At 41.1% G+C, this 20227-nt stretch overlaps 1 protein-coding gene across 5 annotated transcripts in view; it reads right to left on the bottom strand.

The window, feature by feature from the left end:
* The window catches only part of MYO3B (myosin IIIB), a 501265-nt gene that overhangs the window by 430885 nt on the left and 50153 nt on the right, over positions 1–20227 (bottom strand). For all 5 annotated transcript variants that reach the window (XR_001002191.1, XR_001002189.1, XR_001002190.1 and 2 more), the window contains exon 7: positions 4994–5139. Coding sequence is in view for 2 of the 5 variants with exons in the window: in XM_011945915.1 (XP_011801305.1) it covers positions 4994–5139 (146 nt within the window). In the remaining 3 variants the exon portion in view is untranslated. The remainder of the gene's footprint in view (positions 1–4993; positions 5140–20227) is intronic.

The raw sequence follows: 20227 nt of genomic DNA, 5'->3' as shown, positions 1-20227 counted from the left end.
GAAAGGGAAGAGAAAAAATAAGAGAAAGGCAAAGGGGGAGAAGGTGTTGGCTATACTAGAAACAGCGCTGACATGGGAGATACGGCTTTGCAAGGAAGGTGAGATGGGACAGAAATTTCTGGGTGAGAATGATGATATCCTGAAGTATTTTTCTGCTTTTATATAACATGTGTTCTATAATTCTTTAGTTTAAAAACTTGCCTTAAGTGTTCTAAATTAGAAATTAAAAAGCGGTTGCTTGAAGCGGGGTTTGGAGAAGGGAGAGATTTCTGGTTTGGGGGTCATAAGTCAATGAGCCAAGGACAGCCTACGTTCACCTAGGACAACACTCTTGATTTCTGCTCTTCAGTTTCTTGGCTGATTCAGTCATGATGCTAATAAAATTCTAACTTTCAGGTTGGTAATGTCAGCTTAAAATTGAGAGCAGAAGGAAAGATATTGGACTGTAGGCTTCTTAAAGGGCAGGACCACTTTCTATTCATTTCTATATACCCCAGGCCCCTCAGTGCTCAACACATAATTCATCAACACATAATATAATTTAAGGAAGGGCTTTAACTTTTCAATGTAGTAGCAAAACGTGTGGGCTTCAGAGTCAAACTTCTCAGATTCAAATCATTTTTCCTCCCTGGGTGCATGACCAGAGGAAGCAAGCCTGCCTAACATCCTTCAGTTTTCTCATCTGGAAAAAAGAGTGGTGACAGTACTTACTTCACAGAGTTGCTGTAGGGATTAAATGCATTTCTGTATCTAAAACACAGAACACTGTACCTGCCCCACAGTTAGCACTTGACAGACCTTAGCAGCTATTATTTTTCCATCATCATTGAGCTAACTGTCTTGTATCTTGCCCCTAGATTAGTTTCTCAGGGAATCTGGTAAACATAAAAGTTGGTTGGTATAAAGGGCTAAATTGTGAACCCCAAAAGATATGTCTACTCAGAACCTGAGAATGTAACCTCATTTGGAATAAGAATCTTCGCAGATGTAATTAAGGCAAGGATCCCCAGATGAAATCATCCTGAATTAGGATAAGCCCTAAGTCTATGTCCTTACATGAGATGAGAGAAGAAGACCCAAAGACATGGGAAAGGCAGTCACGTGAAGATGAAGCCAGAGGTTGGAATCATGCTGCCACAAGCCAGGGAAAAGCTGGACACACCAGAAGCTGGCACAGGCAAAGACAGATTCTTCCCTAGAGCCTTCAAAGGGAGTGTGGCCCTGCTGACCCACTGGTTTGGGGCTTCTGGCCTCCAGAACTGTGAGAGAATAAATGTCTGTTGCTTTAATCCACCAAGTTTGTGGTCATTTGCTGTAGCAGCCCTAAGAAACAAATACAGTTGGGTCCAGGTGACTTTGGAACAACCTAGATTTAGTGAAGGAAACGAGTCAAAATGCAAATTGGTGATTATCATGAGCTCTCCTTTTTTTGAATTGTGTACTGCAGGGAAATTCTCTTTGGGAAGGGAAAATCACCAGCTTCAGGGACTGGAATGTTCGGGCCAGCCTGTGCTGTCCACTTCCAGCCAAAGACATTTCTGCTGAGAATCCTGAAAACATTCTGCATTTTCCCACAAGGAATAAAGTGGAAGTATTCAATGTGTGACGAGACACTGGACAGTCAGCTCCTACCTGGCCCCAAATAAATGGGCAGATGTTGCAGCTCTCCCCAGTGACTGACCAGTGAACATAACCACACTGATGCCCACAGCCTTCCTCACTCCCCTCTATGGAAGTTGAGGGGGTCATTAGCCAAAGACTCCAAGCTAAGGAAAGATACCTGCTTGTCAAGAGACCAACATAATTTTATATTTCCACTAACTCTGTTGATTCTTGAATTATATCTATGAAACGGATCTCTTTTTAAGTGAAAAATATATCCAGGTCATCTTCAAGATCCTTTTAAGCCTCTGGAATTTTAAAGAAGTCCTCAGTAAAGAGTCATGAGATAGCGCTGAATCCACTGATGCTGAGAGAAATGATTTTCATTCATTTGCTCTCTTATAACTCCTGGGGAAAAATAGCAGCAGACAGAGCAGTGACAGTCAGAGAGGGGTGACTTTTTTGGAGCGAAGGCATTAGACGAGATGACACACGCTGACAGGTTCAGTAAATAGTGGATGCTCTGCCAATCAGCAGATAATTTCTATGTGTTGCAAAGTGGGAAAGATTGTGAGTCACGCAGTATTTCAAAGACAGGTCACGATGACCTTGTGTGAGACCTTCTAATGTGAAGGTCAAGCGAAAGGAGAAGGTGGTTAAAGGAAGAAAAGGGAAAAGCAAGGAGACCCATGTACAGGCAAATCAACCACATCAAGGCAAGTTGCTTCCTATTTCCTGACAGTACCCAGGGAACCTTCCTCATTACCTGTTTTATTGACATCTCAGGCTCACAGGTAACCAGCACTTCATTAACTCATAAATCTTTTTCCAACTTGTGAAAGTCACTTCTTCCCTGACTCAGTCAAGGTTTTATTTTCTTCCCTTACTTGGTAATTTACTCAATTTATTTCCAGTAAAGAAAGGGTTGCAGGGAAAAGGTCAGTGAGGAAAGCCAGAGGAAGAAGCCACGCACAGTATTCTAGATCCCAGCACACCCTGAAATGGATTTCATTGTTTCACTGACAAGAAATTCCAAAACACTGAAAATAGTCACATTCAAATAGAAAAAAAATTAATTCTGAAACCAAATGGATTCAAAGGATTTTTGCCATTATTTTTCATTTGCTTTTCTCCACTGAGGTGGTAGGGGGAGAGAGAGAGACAGACAGACAGGCAGGCAGGCAGGCATTGACTGAGATCGATTTCAATGAAACACACAGGTAAATAACTTGAGTGCCTTTTAAAAATACATAAATGCTTAATTTCTATACTTTTCATCAAAGAGCTTTTCTGGGGAAAGGATACATTTTTAGCACTAAAAATTACTAGCACTCACACGTGACACACACATTTGGTCAATTCGTAACCCTTCAAAGAGAACTGTGCAATTCTAATTGACAGGGTAATTTTAAAGTAAAGAACTTGGTGAATATAAACCCAACATATTTTTCCTGGTTTGGGGAAGAAGAAAGCTGTACAATGTATGTAAATATGCTAAGATTTAAAATAATAAAACCTCTTATCATTCCTATCCAAGAACATCAAGTCAGCCATTAAGGTTGTGACAATGGCAAGTGTTGAACGCACATGAGCACACATAATCACACTGAGAATCTGCTGACTGATTATTGCTGACATTGCCTAGTTCAATCTGATTCATCATTTGCACAGGAACCAAGAGACATTAAAAGGGCAGGAGGTTACACTAGGAGGAGAGAAGCAAAGCCTTAAACTAAGTTGGGATAAGGATCCTTTTCTAACAATTGCCCAATTCTTGGGATCCACTCTGTCCCGAGGCAGGCAGTGGAGACTTAGTTACTCGTATCCCACATCTGGAGATCCAGAGGCTTCTCCCAAGATAGAAGAGATGAGTAGTGAGAGAATAAAGAGATTATTAGAGATCAGAAGCTTGGCTGGGCACAGAAGCAAGCTAAGTGGAGTCACTGGAGTGGAAGGGTCTATTTAAACACATACACACATACACACACACACACACTCTCTCTCTCTCTCTTAGCTGCCTCACATTTATCACCTTAAGAAATTTTTGAACACCTGGTCTATATACAAATGCATAACAAGAAAGGAAAAAAAATACAGATGATCTCTTATCAAAAGTACATATTATTTTGCTAATAAGAAGCTATACCTTAATCCTGATATTCAGGAAATTATGTTGCCACATTAAATAAATGGTGAGGGGTAAACCATTTGTAAAAAATCAAAGCACACACACAAATCATTCCAGACACCATTCCCCATTTTCTGACTTATTACTGTACACAATGCAGCTTTTAGCTCCTGCATTCTTATATCCTTTTGAATGCTCACCAGACTATTAATCTAAAAAGCCAGGTGCTTCGTCTGCTCCTCTAATCACTGTGACCTGTTTTTGTGATTCGAAAAAGCCAAAAAGACTAACTCCGGCTTGGGTGGGAATCATTTTTAGAATAGTGGTTGGTGGTTGTTCACATCTGGATGAGGTATAAAATGATAACATTATGATGATGAACACCAGAGAGCCTCATCTGCATATAAATAGACCTAATCAGAAATGCAAATTGCAATCAGGAGAAATTTTTAAAGGCTGTGATAGCTGTGTGATTGTGCAGATAAGGAAAGGTCAACATTTGTATTGTTAAGGCAGTTAAATGGCTCCCAGCCTGCCCAGAGCCTTCTTTTGAAAGAGACATTTGGAAGGTACAAATTATCTCTCAATCTGCACCCTGGTTGGGAAGGCGTCCCTGGATAGCTTCATTCTCTGTAACTAGAGCTGTGAGCTGGCCACACATCAGCCCGATTCCAATGAAACACAACCCAACCTCTTGTACAAACTCCTAATGAATACACAGAATAGAAAGTATACTTGCACTTAAATGCTCTCCAAACAGACCTCTTTCCGCACAATTTTCCGTTGAGATGGAAATTAAGGGATGGAGAGTAAGATCTATAGTGCTGATGTAACATTTTCTGATACATTTCAATACTGGTCTGAGTGAATACAGCAATATGATACACATATGTTTACACTGAATACTAGAGAAAGTATGTAATTAAAAAGAAAACACTAGCATTTAGACAGATTACTTATTCCACAATTCCATTCGTAGTCTTATCGTGCAAAGTACAAAAAATGAATATCTCAGAAAAAGCTGAGTGCTAAAAATATGCAATTGTTCCAACATGGTCTTATTATTCCTTGGGGTATGTTATCTTTCAGGAACATCCTCTTCTCGATCCCCCTCCACCCCCCCTTGTTTTTTCAAAGAAAATATATTTCACAATCAGGCTTTGTCAGGTTTGGAGGGAAATTGCTTACAAACTATTTATTATCCCTCTAACTAGACACTTTCACAAAGAACTAATGGGTCAAGAGCGCCATCTTGTGTCTTACCTTGGAATCTTAAAGAGTGTTTTCACAGGATGCATGTCAAAGAGGGGAGGGTCTCCATCCCCCAGTTCAATAGCTGTGATCCCCAAGGACCAGACGTCACAGCGAGCGTCATAGGAAGAGTCATACTGCTGCTCACAGGCAATGACCTATTAGACAAAAGCAGGACACAACACATCAACCCGACTGCCACATCAGATGTCCTAAAAAGGCCCTGGGCTGATCTTAGCCCCCTTCGCAGTTTCCTTGGCCACAATGTTATTGAATTCCAGTAATGAGATGTGTGTATTCTAGGCCTTATTTGTGCATAACTAATTTATTATCTTATTCGTTCATTAACTTTTAAAAATGTGTCAGTTTTGTTTTTAAAAAGCATATATCGAATCGTCTAAGTACCAAGAACAACACAAGGGGAGGAAGCCGGTGTATACCACACCATCCCAACCCTGCTATTCTTTAAGGAAAGGCTTTGTCTACGTCCTTCACCTCATTACTAGCTACTGAATTCAATAACAAGAAATAATTGTTCTCAAAGATGCTTGTGTACTTTGAGATGCATGAAATCCCCAAGAGTATGACCAGCTAAGCAGAGAGATGTTGGAAGACTCACATGGTTAATATAAAGTAAAAATGACCCCACTCCACCTTCCCCTTTTTCTAGGAGCATCTTTCCCCTCCTCAAACTCCAACAATGGTGTACATCACAGAAACAGCTGCCGTTCCAGTTACTTGGTCTGACTAGGTACAAGAGCAGCAGAATCAGAAAATGACCCTGGGCTTGTTACTGAGTTGAGGAGTATGTGACCCTGTGGAGGAATGTTTTTATCAACTTATTGAGTCAGTCAAGAACATCTCCTACACTCAGACCCTGATGACTATCACAATGGCGATAGGAGAAGTCGAGAGTGAGCCAGAGGACGTGGAGGATCAGGAACCCCTATTTGACTTAAAATCTGCCACCAGGATGACCGATGGCCATGGCCAGGTGGGAAACTTCGATTTCTGATGATCCAAAACACCAGTGAGGGGGCAATACCTGTAACGGTGAGCACAGGAAGACCAGGGTAATAGAGCCACCCTCTTAGGCCATCATACTGTCTTTGTTTTTTTTATTCCAAATGAGATGGGACAACCGACTGTGGTGAGCAGAGGAGTGACAGATCTAGCTTATGTTTTAGCAAGATCACTCTGGCTACAGTGCAGAAGACAGATTGTGAGAAGAAGAAACAAAACCAGTTCAATATGTTACTGCAGGGATCCAGATGAGAGATTGTGAGATGGTGAGAATAATCAGATTCTAGATATAATTTTTGAATGTAGAGCCAACTGGATTTGCTGAACAGGGCTTAGAAGAAAGGAGAGCTAAGGAAAACGCCAAAGTTTTTGACATGAGCAACCACCAGAATAGAACTGGTATTTACTAAGATGAGGAAGACAGCAGGAAGAGCAGGTTTGGGGTGAAGAGTGGAGCTCCATTTAGGATATATAAAGTCTGAGATGCCTGGGACACTTCCAAATGGAGAAGAGTATTTTAGCCTGGTGAGACTCACACTGGACTTCTGATCTAGAGAATCATAAGATAACTGCTATGGTCTGAACATGTCTCCCAAAATGCATGTGTTAGAAATGTAATCCCCAATGCAACCAATGGAAGGTGGATCCTTTTGGGAGGTGGTTAGGTCATGAGAATTCTGCCCTTGTGAATGGATTAATACTACCAGGAAAAGGGCTTGTAGGACTGGGTTCGCTCCCTTCTGCCTTCTGCCTTCTGCCATGTAAGGACACAGTATGAAGGCCCACACAAGATGCCAACACTTTGACCTTAGGCTTCCCAGCCTCTAGAACTGTGACAAAATAAATTTCTGTTCTTTATAAATTACCCAGTCTCAGATAATCTGTTACAGCAGCATGAAACAGATTAAGACTAAGAAACAGGTGTTTGTTTTAAGCCACTAAGTTTGTGGCATTGTTATGGCAGTGATAGAAAACTAGTATTCCTGCTCTCTTCCAGGCAGTGCATTGGACTTGTAAGGCCTGGTGAAATGTGCCAACTGCCTTGCTCTAGACCCTGTGCTCTCGTTCCCATAATTGCCTTGTACTCTTCTCTTCTGAGCTGGAGAACATTTTCTATAAATCCACATCCTTGGCCTGGCCGCAGCCCCATCTTCTAAATAGAATATCCTGTCATACTTTTAACACGTTACTTTCAAATGTACATTCAAACTGAAGTTCAAATAATTCCAATTTCAGAACCAAAGGCCATTTCATTGCCCCCAAAGACCTCCCTTTTCTCACCCCAATCAGGTGAGAATCTACATTATTTTTAAAGATCCCTAGAGAAGGCTATTCAACACCTTTCCTTTCAGAAATGACACTTTCAAAAGTGCAAGACAAACATAATTTTAGACCCATCAATCAACAAATAGTTCACTGTTATTCATGACACTGTGATAGGGCCTGTGAGGGAGAGAGAAATAAGACTCTGTCCTTCCCCAGTGGGAGCTATGGCCAATTGAAATATAAAGTGAACCTATCACAATTAAATGACAAACCATGACAACTATAAATGCCCTAAGACAATGTGTAGTAAAATGTCCAATAAAGGATATGGGCTCTAAAGGCTTAAGATTTTAGAAGGAGACCACTGCTGGCTAAGCAAGACAACACAAAGTATCCGGTACCCATAGTCTACAACTTCTGTGGGGAAATTCAAATCAGCTTCTAGCCAACTTGGATGGGACACAAAACGCAATTCTAAGAACATATCTCAATGTGAAAATAGAGATATTCTAACATTTCTCAAGTGTTGTCATAAAACATTCAAAACTTGTATCTGGTTTCAGTTTCTCTTTACAGACAAACATTATCTTCAGCTCATTCTGATTAACAGAAAAGCATATCTTGGCCTAATTCTTCTCTTCAGTGCATCATGTAACAAAGAAATTATTTAAGTTCAGCCTTCCAAGGAAGTTTATTGAAAATTATGCTAATAAAATAATTCACAAACAATTGAGTACCCATTAGTCTGGCAGGATAGTATGCTCTGGGAAGAGAAAGTCAAATACACACTGAACTGAATCTTCAAAATAATTTGGCAAAGTAGGTGCAATGATCACTTCTGCAGGTGTGGAAACTGAGGACAGCACGGTTAAACAGCTCACCTGGCATCACATAGCTAGTAATTGTCAAGGTCAGAATTGGAACCCAGGCAGGGAGAAGGATAACTAAACAAATCATTGCCATATAAGTGCTATATATAATAAAAGTTATAGTTGGTTAAAATTGTTAAAATTATCAGCTTCTGCACTTGTATTTTGACTACACTAGCCAGGCGTTCTGAGGTTCTGTCATTTCAACTCCATCTTCTTTGGGGGTCTCTTTGAGGATTTCTCCTCACCAGGAGGAAACAGCCCTTTCCGCAGGTTATACATATGGTGAGAGTTAAAGAAGCGCTCTTAACAGGACGCAGGGCAACTGAAGGTCAACACCCTGGAATGGGATTCCCTATCAATCCAATACCAAAGCGTGAAGCTATTTCTTTAAGAGAAAACGGTACTATCATTCTCTTTAGCTCAACATTCTCCTTGCCTCTAGGTGACATAAAGCTGAGTTAAGGATGCTTGGATGGTCGAATGGTCTTTCTTCTCTTGCCCCCAGGAGAAGGTGACCTCAAAAAGAACTCTCTGAATCAGTTGTTAGGATGCTCCATTAAGAAAGGAGAGTGGGATGGCAAGTAAGTGCACTGCTTTGGGACCAAGTTTTCCAGGTTCTGTAAGTCACATTAAAGGAGTGGAGAGAAATGAGATGGTGTTGGGCAAAGGACCCCAAAGGCACACCCTTTCACATCTGAAAACAAATCATATCCTCAGGACCTCTCTCAATCTACAAAGTGGCAAGGTGGAAATAAATAACCTCTACCATCCCTTCTAGCTGTAATATGCCACGACTTTGTGATTTCCAAGTAAGCGATCTTTGGGTAGTATCTCAAACTGGGAGACTAACATCGCCATACAAATTAGCTAGCGTGAACAGTACATTATTCTGAGGTGTGAACAGGATGGCTGGAACTTTGAGGGGATTTTATTGCCAATGTTTTGTAGAAGGTCTTAAGGTCTATGACAACATGCTGGTTGCTGTAATAATGCCTCTGTTAAGGAAGATGAGCTTCACGACCCAGCAATTGTTTGGATGCTGGTTAATGGAGCATGTCCAGGTTCCCACCTTGAAATGCAAACTTACGGCTTTCCTGGTACAGTTAGATTACACTGATGCTTATTTTAGAAAGAAGAAAAACACTAATGCTGGATTACTAGCAATATCTATGCACTGGCAGCTTTAGTGCCCAAGGCCAATAGCTATTTTACCTAGCAGTGGGCTTGAGGCTCCCAAATGTTGGTCATTGCCACCTTAGCTGCCAAAACCTTTTCTTTCTGGAGACTGAGAACAAGAAACAAGTTTTCACTAACGGCCTAGCTTGACAGGTCTTTGGAGCAAAGGCTAGTCATTATCCGTCTTCAATTGCTGAGGCAATTCTCTTTAGCCTTCTTCAGGCTAAGGAGTTCCATAGATCCAGACTCCTTAAATCTACCCCCAGTCACTCCCTCCTACCCCACAGAGGGAACACCTCCCCTCTCCTACGGGAATCTATGCGATGAAACCACATCCACAACTACTTTGACACATATCATCCCTTTGTCTGTCCTTGAGCAAGGTCAGCTGTGTTCTGTTGAAGATGGCTGTTCCTTTCCTTAGCCACCAGCCAGAGGATGGCAGAGAAAAACAACTGTCAGCAGCCCTTGGGTCACGAAGAGACTTTCACCTCTGGCTATTGCTAGAAAATCCCAGAGCCTGGCATCTTTGTTTTGGTTTTGCCACCAAAACCAAAGTCACTGGGTGACTTTGACAAAATATTTTATCTCCCTGTACCTCTTCTTTGCAAGCAAACCAAGCAACCCCTTTTTCATGGGCCTCATCTGAAGCACTGCTTATGAAAATGCTGGTTATTCAGCTTGTACTGTGGCATTAAAATGTTAATAGTAGATATCATTGGATCACTGACATACGGGTAATAATTATTTTATTTACTTACTTCTTTAAGATCTTTTGTTTTCTAAAATGTCTATCGAGAGCGTGGATTATTTCTATAATAAAAAGAAGCAAATTTTGTGTGTTTTTGTCTTGAAAATATAAATAAATATTGAAAAGTTTGCCTTAGTTTTTAAGGACATGTTTCTTTGTTCTGGAGTATTTGGTGACTGCTGGGATTCTTCATCAAGAAGTTGGCCGGTTAAAGGTAGTGTCTTGATAATATAACTAGGTCCCTGGCTGGATGCAGTGACTCACGCCTGTAATCCCAGCACTTTGGGAGGCCAAGGCAGGCAGACCACAGGGTCAGGAGTTAGAGACCAGCCTGACCAACATGGTGAAACCCCGCCTCTACTAAAAAAAAAAAAAAAAAAAAAGAAAGAAAGAAAAAGCAAACTAGGTCCCTATGAAATTAATCCCAGAAGAATGAAGCATAATTATTCATGTAGCATAATTGATAAATGTTATTGATCATAGGTTTTCTAAAATAGAACTTCTCTGGAATCAGAAGTTGTAGTTACAGTATAACTATTCCAGTGGCAGATTTTTAAAATCAGTTTTACAAATGAAATTCCCTTCCCAACTACATCCCTTTCTACTGTCAGCACAGGGCATGAGTAGAGCACTTTCACTTTCTCGGGCCATCATGATCCATGACTAGAACTTATTGATAAAGTTACCAAGACAAGGGTGAGTTCCACCCTCTCTTGCACAATGACTTGCTGTATAAGAACCTGAGCTAACAGCTCCTCATCTCAAGATCTTCATCATCCAAATAGAGCATCTGCATTATACTATATGTGAAAGGGATAAAAGCAGTCAATATATGAGCTTCCAGATTCAGAAAACCTAGTTTCTCTAACAAGATAGTTAAACCATTTATCAAATTATATGTCAAAGAGCTATTGGGCTGAAATTTCTTCTAATAATGTAATTTTAAGCAATGTTTTCAAGCAAATAGCATTATAGTATTTTTGCTGTCATAAGAAATAATGTATCAAACTTAAACAACAGGAATTATTCAGACTACTTTATTTTTCCACTAATATTTTTAAATGTCATTAAAAATGTAATTAGGTTTGCCTTTTATGTTCTGATTTCTCACCTTACTAGAATCATTTGTGCGATCCAAAATTATAACCAAAGGTCGGGATTAAAATTTCACTCAAGTACACAGGCAAAATGCTGTTATCTCAAGAGCTAAATTCAGCTAAATAAGAGGCAAGGCAAACAGACCTAAAGCTATTAATCCTTGGCTGACCTTGAGCCCAAAAATGCAGGCAATAGACTGGCAAATAAGATGGGCTGAGAGGTAGGAAGGCAAATAAGATTCTTAATTTTGCTTATACAATTCATGCAGCATAATTGATAAATGTTATTGATCATAAAGATTTCTAAGTCAGAACTTCTCTGGAATCAGACACTGTGGTTACAGTATAAATATTCCACTGGCAAATAGTTTTATCACTTTTGCAAATGAACATCTTAAAGTGTTATAAGCTGAGAGACTGAATAAACAAATGAAGTTTCTTACCTAAGATGATACATAAATTCAAAGGAAGACATATTTGAGATACGTTCTTTTTTTTTTTTTTTTGTAAGAGAATATGGACTAGATGAACTGAAACTGAAGTATTTGGCAGGGGGATGGTCTTTCATAAAACTAAAACTGGGGCTAAGATTGAATCCACATTTTGTACACTGTAAAATTGCCAGCAATAATTTAAATTAGATTGTTCTTACGAACTTCAGGAAGGTCTCTAATTATAATGTGATATTCTATGGGTCTCTTTTTTCTCAGGATTTTAAGTTTCAGCTTAAGTCTATAGAGAAATAAAGCCAGGTTCAAATTAAAAACACACAAAGCACACTTATATAACACCAACTTCCCACCATGGCTAGGGTAGGGTAGAAGGGGAACTCACTCTGAGTTTGAGGTCAGCCCACATTCTGATTTTCGCACCTAAATTCCCCGAAACCCTGAAAACAGATAATTTATTCTTACTTGTGTGTTAAGTCCCCTTCTCAGACTCAGGACCAATATCCACAGAACCCCTAATAGCATGTCCAAATTTCGTATGTGTCCTTGGTACTCAAAAAGTGAAGGAGTACATTTGCTCCCAGTGCATTCCCACTGTGCTCGCCTGATCCAGAGTGTCCTCATACACAGCTGGACAACGAAAGGACCTTTAGGATTCACTCATTCAACCCCCTTCTTTTACAGAAGAGAAAACTGAGGGCCTGAGGGGAGAGTCAGTTGATTTGTCTAAAATGACACAGTTGGTTCATGACCAAAGCAGGAGTTAACTCCATGGTTACCTACCACCTTCCTGTGTGAGGCATCTCTTGGGAATCCTCATAATGATGGAGAATGCTGAGCCACTTCCAAATACATTCCATATTCAGAGAGCCGTGGTCACAGTAATGTCTACGCTATGAGCCCGTGGACACAGCATGCAAGCATTAAGCAGATGGATTTCCTGCCACCTCTCACTTACCTGTCCCTTCACTCTCCCTTGCTGCCCCTTTCCTTTGCCAGTTAGTGCTCCATTTCTACCAGAGTATGTTAAGGACAGGGCAAGGAGGACCTCTACAATCCAGTCCATTTTACAGCTTGTCAGATCACATATTATTACACCAGGTCAGGAAACAGATTCAGAAAGTTAAGAGACATATGTGCTCAAGGCCACAGCTAGTAGGCGATAGAACTGAAGCATGAGCGCCCAATCAGAAACTATTGGGGAAAAAAATGTTTTTCTCCTTCATGACGCATCTGAAAAACAGGAAGGGAAGCAAATCAAGCAGAGTATCTGAAAGTTCCCACTTGGACATACTCCTTCATCAGCAAGTATCTGTGGTTTCTGTCCTTACCCAGGCTGACAGCACCATGCAAATAAGGATGTCCTTGAGAATGTCATATGTTCCTATTAGACAGTGGTTCTGTTTAACTCTCTAAAATTAAAAAAGGTATGGGAGGCTGGGCACTGTGGCTCATGCCTGTCATGAACTTGAGCCCAGGAGTTCAAGACCAGCCTGGGCAACATGATGAACCCCGTCTCTACTAAAAATACAAAAATTAGCTGGGCGTGGCGGTGCATGCCTGTAATCCCAGCTACTAGAGAGGCTAAGGCACAAGAATCACTTGAGCCCTAGAGGTGGAGGTCGCAGTGAGCCGAGATCACACCACCGCACTCCAGCCTGGATGACAGAGCAAGACCCTGTACCCCCCACATCCCCCCCGCAAAAAAGTATGAGAAATACCCAGGACATAATAGAGCACAAGAAACACTAATCCATCTGCCTCTACTTGTTCCTATTTCATCCTGCTCAAGGCTCCTCTGAGGTTCCATCCCTCACGCTGACTGCTCTCCTCCATTTGCTCTCATGATGGCTCAGTGGCCATCAGGCAAGGAAGCAAATGTAGAGTTTGGCTTGGGTGGGAATTCTCTTTCATGGGCTAAGACTGTACCCAGAACAGGGCAGTGAAGGCACTGACTGGAGCTCAGCCATGGGTCATCTGGGACCCAGAGCTCAGGAAGAGCTGAGGCCAACTCTGACATTCCTTCAGCAAACACTTCCGTTCCTGCAGTAACAGAATCAGTTTTTCCTCTTGTCCTCTTTGGTGGATGAAGAGAAGGGGCAACAGCAGATGCTCTGACCCTTTTCACCTCCCCGGAGAGGAGTGAGGATAGCCTTAAAAATTCCAAATGCTCCTGGTAGTTGTTCCTTTGACGTTTCTGGCTTAGCACTTCTCGCTCAGCACTCGGAAGGATTCACGTGAGGCCTTGGCTCTGGGCCTCACATGCTTCTACACATCTGGGATCTAAAGCCCTCAGATAGGGTCTTATATTTAGACCCACCAGGAAGAGGGTAATAACATATCACCGCCTCCTCCAGAGCCAGCTCCCCACCTCCACACTGACATATGACACATGACTCAACCTCTCCACAGAGCTCCAGCTGAGAGGGAGCTATTGCTGGAGCTGAGGTGAAAACCCCGGGGCGACATCCAGTCATATTCACTCCCCGCACCCCACACCCTGGGCCCTTCGCCTGCTGGAGCACTGAGCGTCTGGGCTCTGCCTCAGTGCCTTAGAAGACAGAACCACTCTGCAAATGTAGGCAGGCCAGGGCCAGCCTCAGAACCAGAGACGGAATCTCTGTTTCTTTGAGCCTGACACACAATGCCTGGGGTGAACCAGTGAACAGCAAAAGTGACGGAATCTCAGAGCTGAATGTTTCTGGAGAAGGTAGGCAGGTCTTTTAGCCAATGATCTGAAGTTCTAAACCTCTCATTTAACTCTCCTGAGCTCCCAAAGCCTGCATTCCTCACAGTGATATGACTGGCAGACAGGGTCCCATGAATCTCCAGTCTTTAACAGAAAGCCAGGTAAAATGGATCCTAGCAGCCATGGCATCATCATTAGTTCACTCTTACTGGGAACGTGTCCCACCCTCATTGCTTGTGCAACATCAGCTCCATGGAATATGAGAACTGAAGGCGGGTCTTCCCTCTAAAAATAGTAAATGTTCCCTGTAAAATAGAAAGGAACTTAAAAGGCAAAGACTACCTAAGCCAATTTCTTCTTTTTCACAGATGAGGACAGGCTAAGCAGAGGTAGGGGTAGGGGCAACATATGCCACCGTTGTTAAAAGCCCCTATTATGTCTGGCACGGTCCTGAACGGTTGCAGTACATTATTTCATTTTATCTTTTGAGGCAGGTTTTTTTCTCCCCATTTTACCTCTTTTAACTTCTCCCCATTTTACCAGTCAGAAATATTAAGCAACTTGCCTGAGGTTACTGGTTATATAGGTAGCAGGTATCTATGATTCGCTCCCAGATCTATCTGACTCTAAAATGTGTGCATTTTTACTCAAACTGAAGCCATATTAAAATAACTGAACCACAATCATTTTTTAGAAAATGAGTGGCAGAGTTAAGACTAAAATGTAAATCTCCTAAATTCAATTCTAAAGAACTTTATTTTTTCCATATCCTTCTCTTGGGCAATAATTACACTGGCTTTTAGCATCACACTGAAATATTACATTTTCCTTCATATATTAGGAAGGATAATTCTCATCTAAGTTACGAATTGGGGGGAAAAAACATTCACGACTTATCTGGTACACCGGTTGTCACAATTAAATAATTTGCTGTGGTATAGTGGTTAAAAGTAAGGACTTTGGAGACAAATATCTGGGTTGAAATTCTGTTGGCATCCCCTAATAACCTGTCCAAGGACAAGAATAGTTACTTTCTATGACTCATCTACTTCATCTAAAACATTGGACTAGCAATAGCACCAGCTTTTTTGGTAGTGTTGCGAGATTTATAAATGAGTTAATACACACAACTCACTTAGCACCTAACACATAGTAAGCACCCGCTAAATGCTAGCTCTTATTTGGGAACCAAACCCATTAGCTAGAGCTTAGGGAACAAAATGGCAATAATGACAATAATAATAATTCAACTCTATAGTGTCGTGTGTCTTTCACAGCCCTTTGACACAAAATATCTCATTTGTCATCTCTAGCCCTGGCAATGCCAAAGGAAATAGCATTATCGTATCATTTACTAGGAATGGCATAATTAACAAAGGCAAGAGTGGCTGCAAAAAGCTTGCGATATTTCTGCATTGGTGTAAGCTAGTTGTTATGGCAACCGTCCCCTGTCAATGACCCTTTGCCAGGCAGAGAGAGACCCATTTTTGGAGCCGTCACAGCACATCTGTTTCTCTGCTCAGCTGATTAGCTCTTGTTTGCAACAATGAGCAGATGGAAGTAAAGAGGGGGAAATTTTTCTAAAAAGAAGCAAATGTTTATTTTATCCACAAGTCTGTTTTCCAGTAAAGAAACAGACCTTTAGCTATTTTAGGAAGATGCTGCCTATACTAGATCCTTAATGCATGGTGGAATTGCAAAGTGTAGTTAACCTATAAATTATAGGTGATAAGTCCTTCACGTGCATATTTTATTTTTATTTTATTTTTTTATTATACTTTAAGTTCTAGGGTACATGTGCACAACGTGCAGGTTTGTTACATATGTATACATGTGCCATGTTGGTGTGCTGCACCCATCAACTCGTCAGCACCCATCAACTTGTCATTTACATCAGGTATAATTCCCAATGCCATCCCTCCCCGCCACGTGCATCTTTTAAAATGATGTGTCTCACATTCCAATTTCAGAGTACACTTCCACTCTATCTCTGCGCGTCTTTGTTATATAAACTGTTGTCTCAGTTAGCTGGTACACATTTTCCACACGGAATATCCCACAGGAACACACTGTAACTGTGAAAGAATAAAGTGAAAGAGTACAAGTATCCTTTCCCTGCCTTGGTTTCTTCATCTGTAAAATGGGACTTGCCTTCCCATGCTCTCTGAAAAGCCAAACAGCTTCAATATTTACTAGGTATGCGAATTTGGGTACGATTCCGCCTATAGCTCTTTAAGCCTCGCTTTCTTAGTGATAAAATGGAGAAAATAACATCCACTATTGAGAGCTGTTGTGAAAATGAAATATTTTAAAAGCCCCTCTCATAGTCCCTGGTATAGAGTCAGTCCTCAGTAAGTGAAAGTTTCCTTCCCACTATACCTCTGCTTAGCAAGTGTAATGTTCAAAATATCTGACAATCGGGGAGGCATGTGGCACTGGCCATCCCTGCTTGTCAAACAGACCTTTCCCCCCATAGTTGCTGGATCATTAGGAGTTCGGAAGTGCCCCAGGGTAAAAGACAGGGCACCTCTGGTGGCTGAGGAGCACTCAAGGGGCTCTGGATGGCTGCCATTTACCATCCAGAATGAACACAGTTTAATATTTTAACAACCAGCCTGGCCACACAGTGTACATCAGCTAAATATAAGCCATTATTTTAAAAGTCTACTGGTGTCCTCAATAAAAACGATAATGACAACATTGGTTCTTTCTCTTGGGTTTCAGTCATTTACAAGCACTGAGTTTAATTTTTTGCTATATGTGATGGTGGAAAAAGTATTTTAGGTATCAGCTACCCCAACCCCCCTGCCATTACCATTAATCAACATAAACTAGGCTTGTATCCCTTTTGTTATAGGGCAGGATATTACCTGGCATGTGTTTGATATAAAAATTGGTTGAGCAATATTGACAGTGGACATGGGTTATATTGGAAATCCCTTAGTTGAGTGAGTCACAAAATATGGATTCCAGTCACAATTACCCACCTACTACTCTGTGTCTATGGACACTTGGCCTGACAGAGCCTTAGATTCTTCATCTGCAGCATCAATGTAATCATGCCCAAACGGCACTCTCACAGGTAGATTATAGTGCTTTTAAAATACTATTTGTAAAAATTCTATGCAAATGTGGGATATTATTATTCATATTATTTACTATAAGAAATTGGATGTCAGGAGACAGTGGAGGAGAAAAGGGATAATAAACATGGCTAATAGGAAGACTGTGTTGTTTCTGTGGGTTTTTTTTAAGTGTGTAAAATGCAGGCTGAAGTTATAGGCCAGGAGACCAGAGAAGCTTAATCAGGTAAAGAGAAGGTTCAAGGAAGTGACCATGAGCTGCCCAAACATCTCAGGAGATAATAATAATTTTTAAAATGCTTTGCCTGAAAGTAGGTAGGAGAGCACAAAAGTCTGGGGGTGTTGGGAGCCCACACAGGAAGGCAATTTGGTATGCTTTGTACATTCAGAAGGAACCATGTTTGCCTCAAACACCAAAGGCTGAGAGAGTGCAGTGTATGTGTGTGGTGTTTGTGGAGTAGGGGAGGTGGTTGTGTATGTGTGTGTAAACAGGCAAAGCTGAGCCCTGTAACTATGCTAGCATCTATAACCTGCAGCCCTGCAGGTTCTAAACAGTGAACTAATTACCTTGGAAACTTGAATGATTTAATACAAAGAAAGGGGGCTAAGTATTAATCTTTGGGAGCTTGTTATTGATTGAACTGTGTCCTCCAAAAAAGAGATACATTGAAGTCCTATCCCCCAGAATCTCAGAATGTGAACTTATTTGGAAATAGGGTCACTGCACATACAATTAGTTGAATTCAGATGAGGTCATACTAGAGTAGGGTGGGCCTCTAATCCGACGGGACTGGTGTTCTTATAAGAAGACATGGTCATGTGAAGACAGAGACACACAGAGAAAACACCACGGCACTACAAAGGCAGAGACCGGAGTTATGCAGCTGCAAGCCAGGGAACGCCAAAGAACGCCAGCAAACCTCCAGTAGCTGGAAAGACACAAAGCAAGATCCCTCCCCTGGAGGCTTCAGAGGAAGCCTGACTCTGCTGGCATCTTGATTTCAGATTTCTAGCCTCCAGAAGTGTGAGATAATATATTTCTGTTGTTTAAAGCTGCCCAGTTTGTACCACTTGATTAGAGCAGACCGGGGAAATAAATACAGGGTGGACAAGTCTTCAACCCCAAGAGATGAGGAAAACCCACTTTAACTTCTCGCTGTTTGGTTGCACCATGAGTGCCTTCACCTGCGGCTACTGGCATGTTGCAGCCACTACTGCCCCTCAGATATTCACAGGCACTGTTGTCATAACTGCCCTGAAGTCAGTCCCTGAACGATGAAGCCATGCAGTTTGCAGCACTCATAGCCAGGAAGACTGAAAAATCTGAAGTTTTCATGACTTTATTATTATGAGCTGCTAAATTAACAAACTCCAGAACAACCTACCTCTGATCTTATTACATAAGAAACTTAATTATCTAATGTTCAAGTCATTTTGCTCATGATAATCTGCTAAATAGTCTCGATGTGACACTTTTTCTTTCTAAGATAATCTTTCTTGTAGTCACAGTATGCTACTCACAGTGTGTTTAGTTTATAAAAAATTGTTCTGATCTTAAGCCAGGCATGTTGATGCATGCCTGTAGTCCCAGCTACTTGGGAGGCTGAGGTAGAAGGAATGCTTGAGCTTAGGAGTTGGAGACCAGACTGGGCAACATAGTAAGACCCCATCTTAAAAAAAAAAATTGTAGTCATCTTGACTTTTACATTAACCCTTTTACTATGCTGAACAATTTATTTCCCTAGTAGTATTGTTTCAAAGTACTAATACACTAATGGCATTCCACAGAACTCTTCTACATTGCTGAGTTGATACTACTCTGCCAGTATCTTTCAACTTTAGTAGTGTCCAAATGAGGTAGTAAGAGAACACGAGTAGAGAGTGTTGACAGTATGGTAGTCATTTCATGCTGCAGCTTTGAGCTGCCCCAGTGAACTGTGTGTCTTGAGTGCTCATCAACATTTGATTGTACTGTGGTCACATTCCATTAGCTACCTGGTTTGTAGAATAGCTATCTGAATTAAATACTACACTTACTCAAGCTTGTGGAATAAAAATGGAAATAAAAAAGGGAAAAAACAATTTTGTTCAATTCCTCAAAAATAGGATCAAAGATCTCTCAGCTGCATTTTAAAAATAAAGCACAAGTCATCTGCAATGCTCTTATTCCACTGGCATTGGTATTGCATGCATTGTTGTATTTAATCTAAAGACCACTTATTCATACAAGCAGAAGTGAAAACATACCAGGATCAATATACTACACAGGCCATCATATGAAGACAGTGTTAATTTGAACCATTACTGATTATACTTTCAAGGACTGCTTGAAAGGATTGCTCACATGAACAATATAAATGTTTGTTGAATTGAACTGAAAAATGGAAGGTTGTTCTTGTGGACATTCCTATGGAGGATTATGAAGCAAAAAGAGACTTTGTTGGAAAAACTACTTCTCCATTTAGAAAATAAAAATGTGAGAATGGTGAAGGCCTGATTACCAAGAGCTGCAGCCAGGTCCCAGAGCATACTGGACACAATCACACATCCTGAGAGAATCCTGCACCTGAACAGTCAGACATTCACTCCTGCAATGTGGGGTCAAGGTGTCCATACCTTAAACTGCTTACTCTTCAATTGATCCACTGCAACAGGCAGGATGCAGTGCTAGCTTTTCCCAGCTAACAGGGGAACCACTTCCAGGCAATCTGAGCAAAAAGAAGCTCACCATAAACTGTTCCCTATAGAAACACTCCGCATATTTTATTCAACCCAGTTAAAGTTGGAAAGTCACAAACACCTCTTTTTGCTGTTGTTGTTTTGTTTTGTTTTTGAGACAG

Source organism: Colobus angolensis, unplaced genomic scaffold, assembly GCF_000951035.1.
Source record: "Colobus angolensis palliatus isolate OR3802 unplaced genomic scaffold, Cang.pa_1.0 Scaffold247, whole genome shotgun sequence".
Classification (NCBI taxonomy): Eukaryota; Metazoa; Chordata; class Mammalia; order Primates; family Cercopithecidae; genus Colobus; species Colobus angolensis.
The sequence above is the reverse complement of the archived record's forward strand: the minus strand, read 5'-3'. Positions and strand labels throughout refer to the sequence as shown.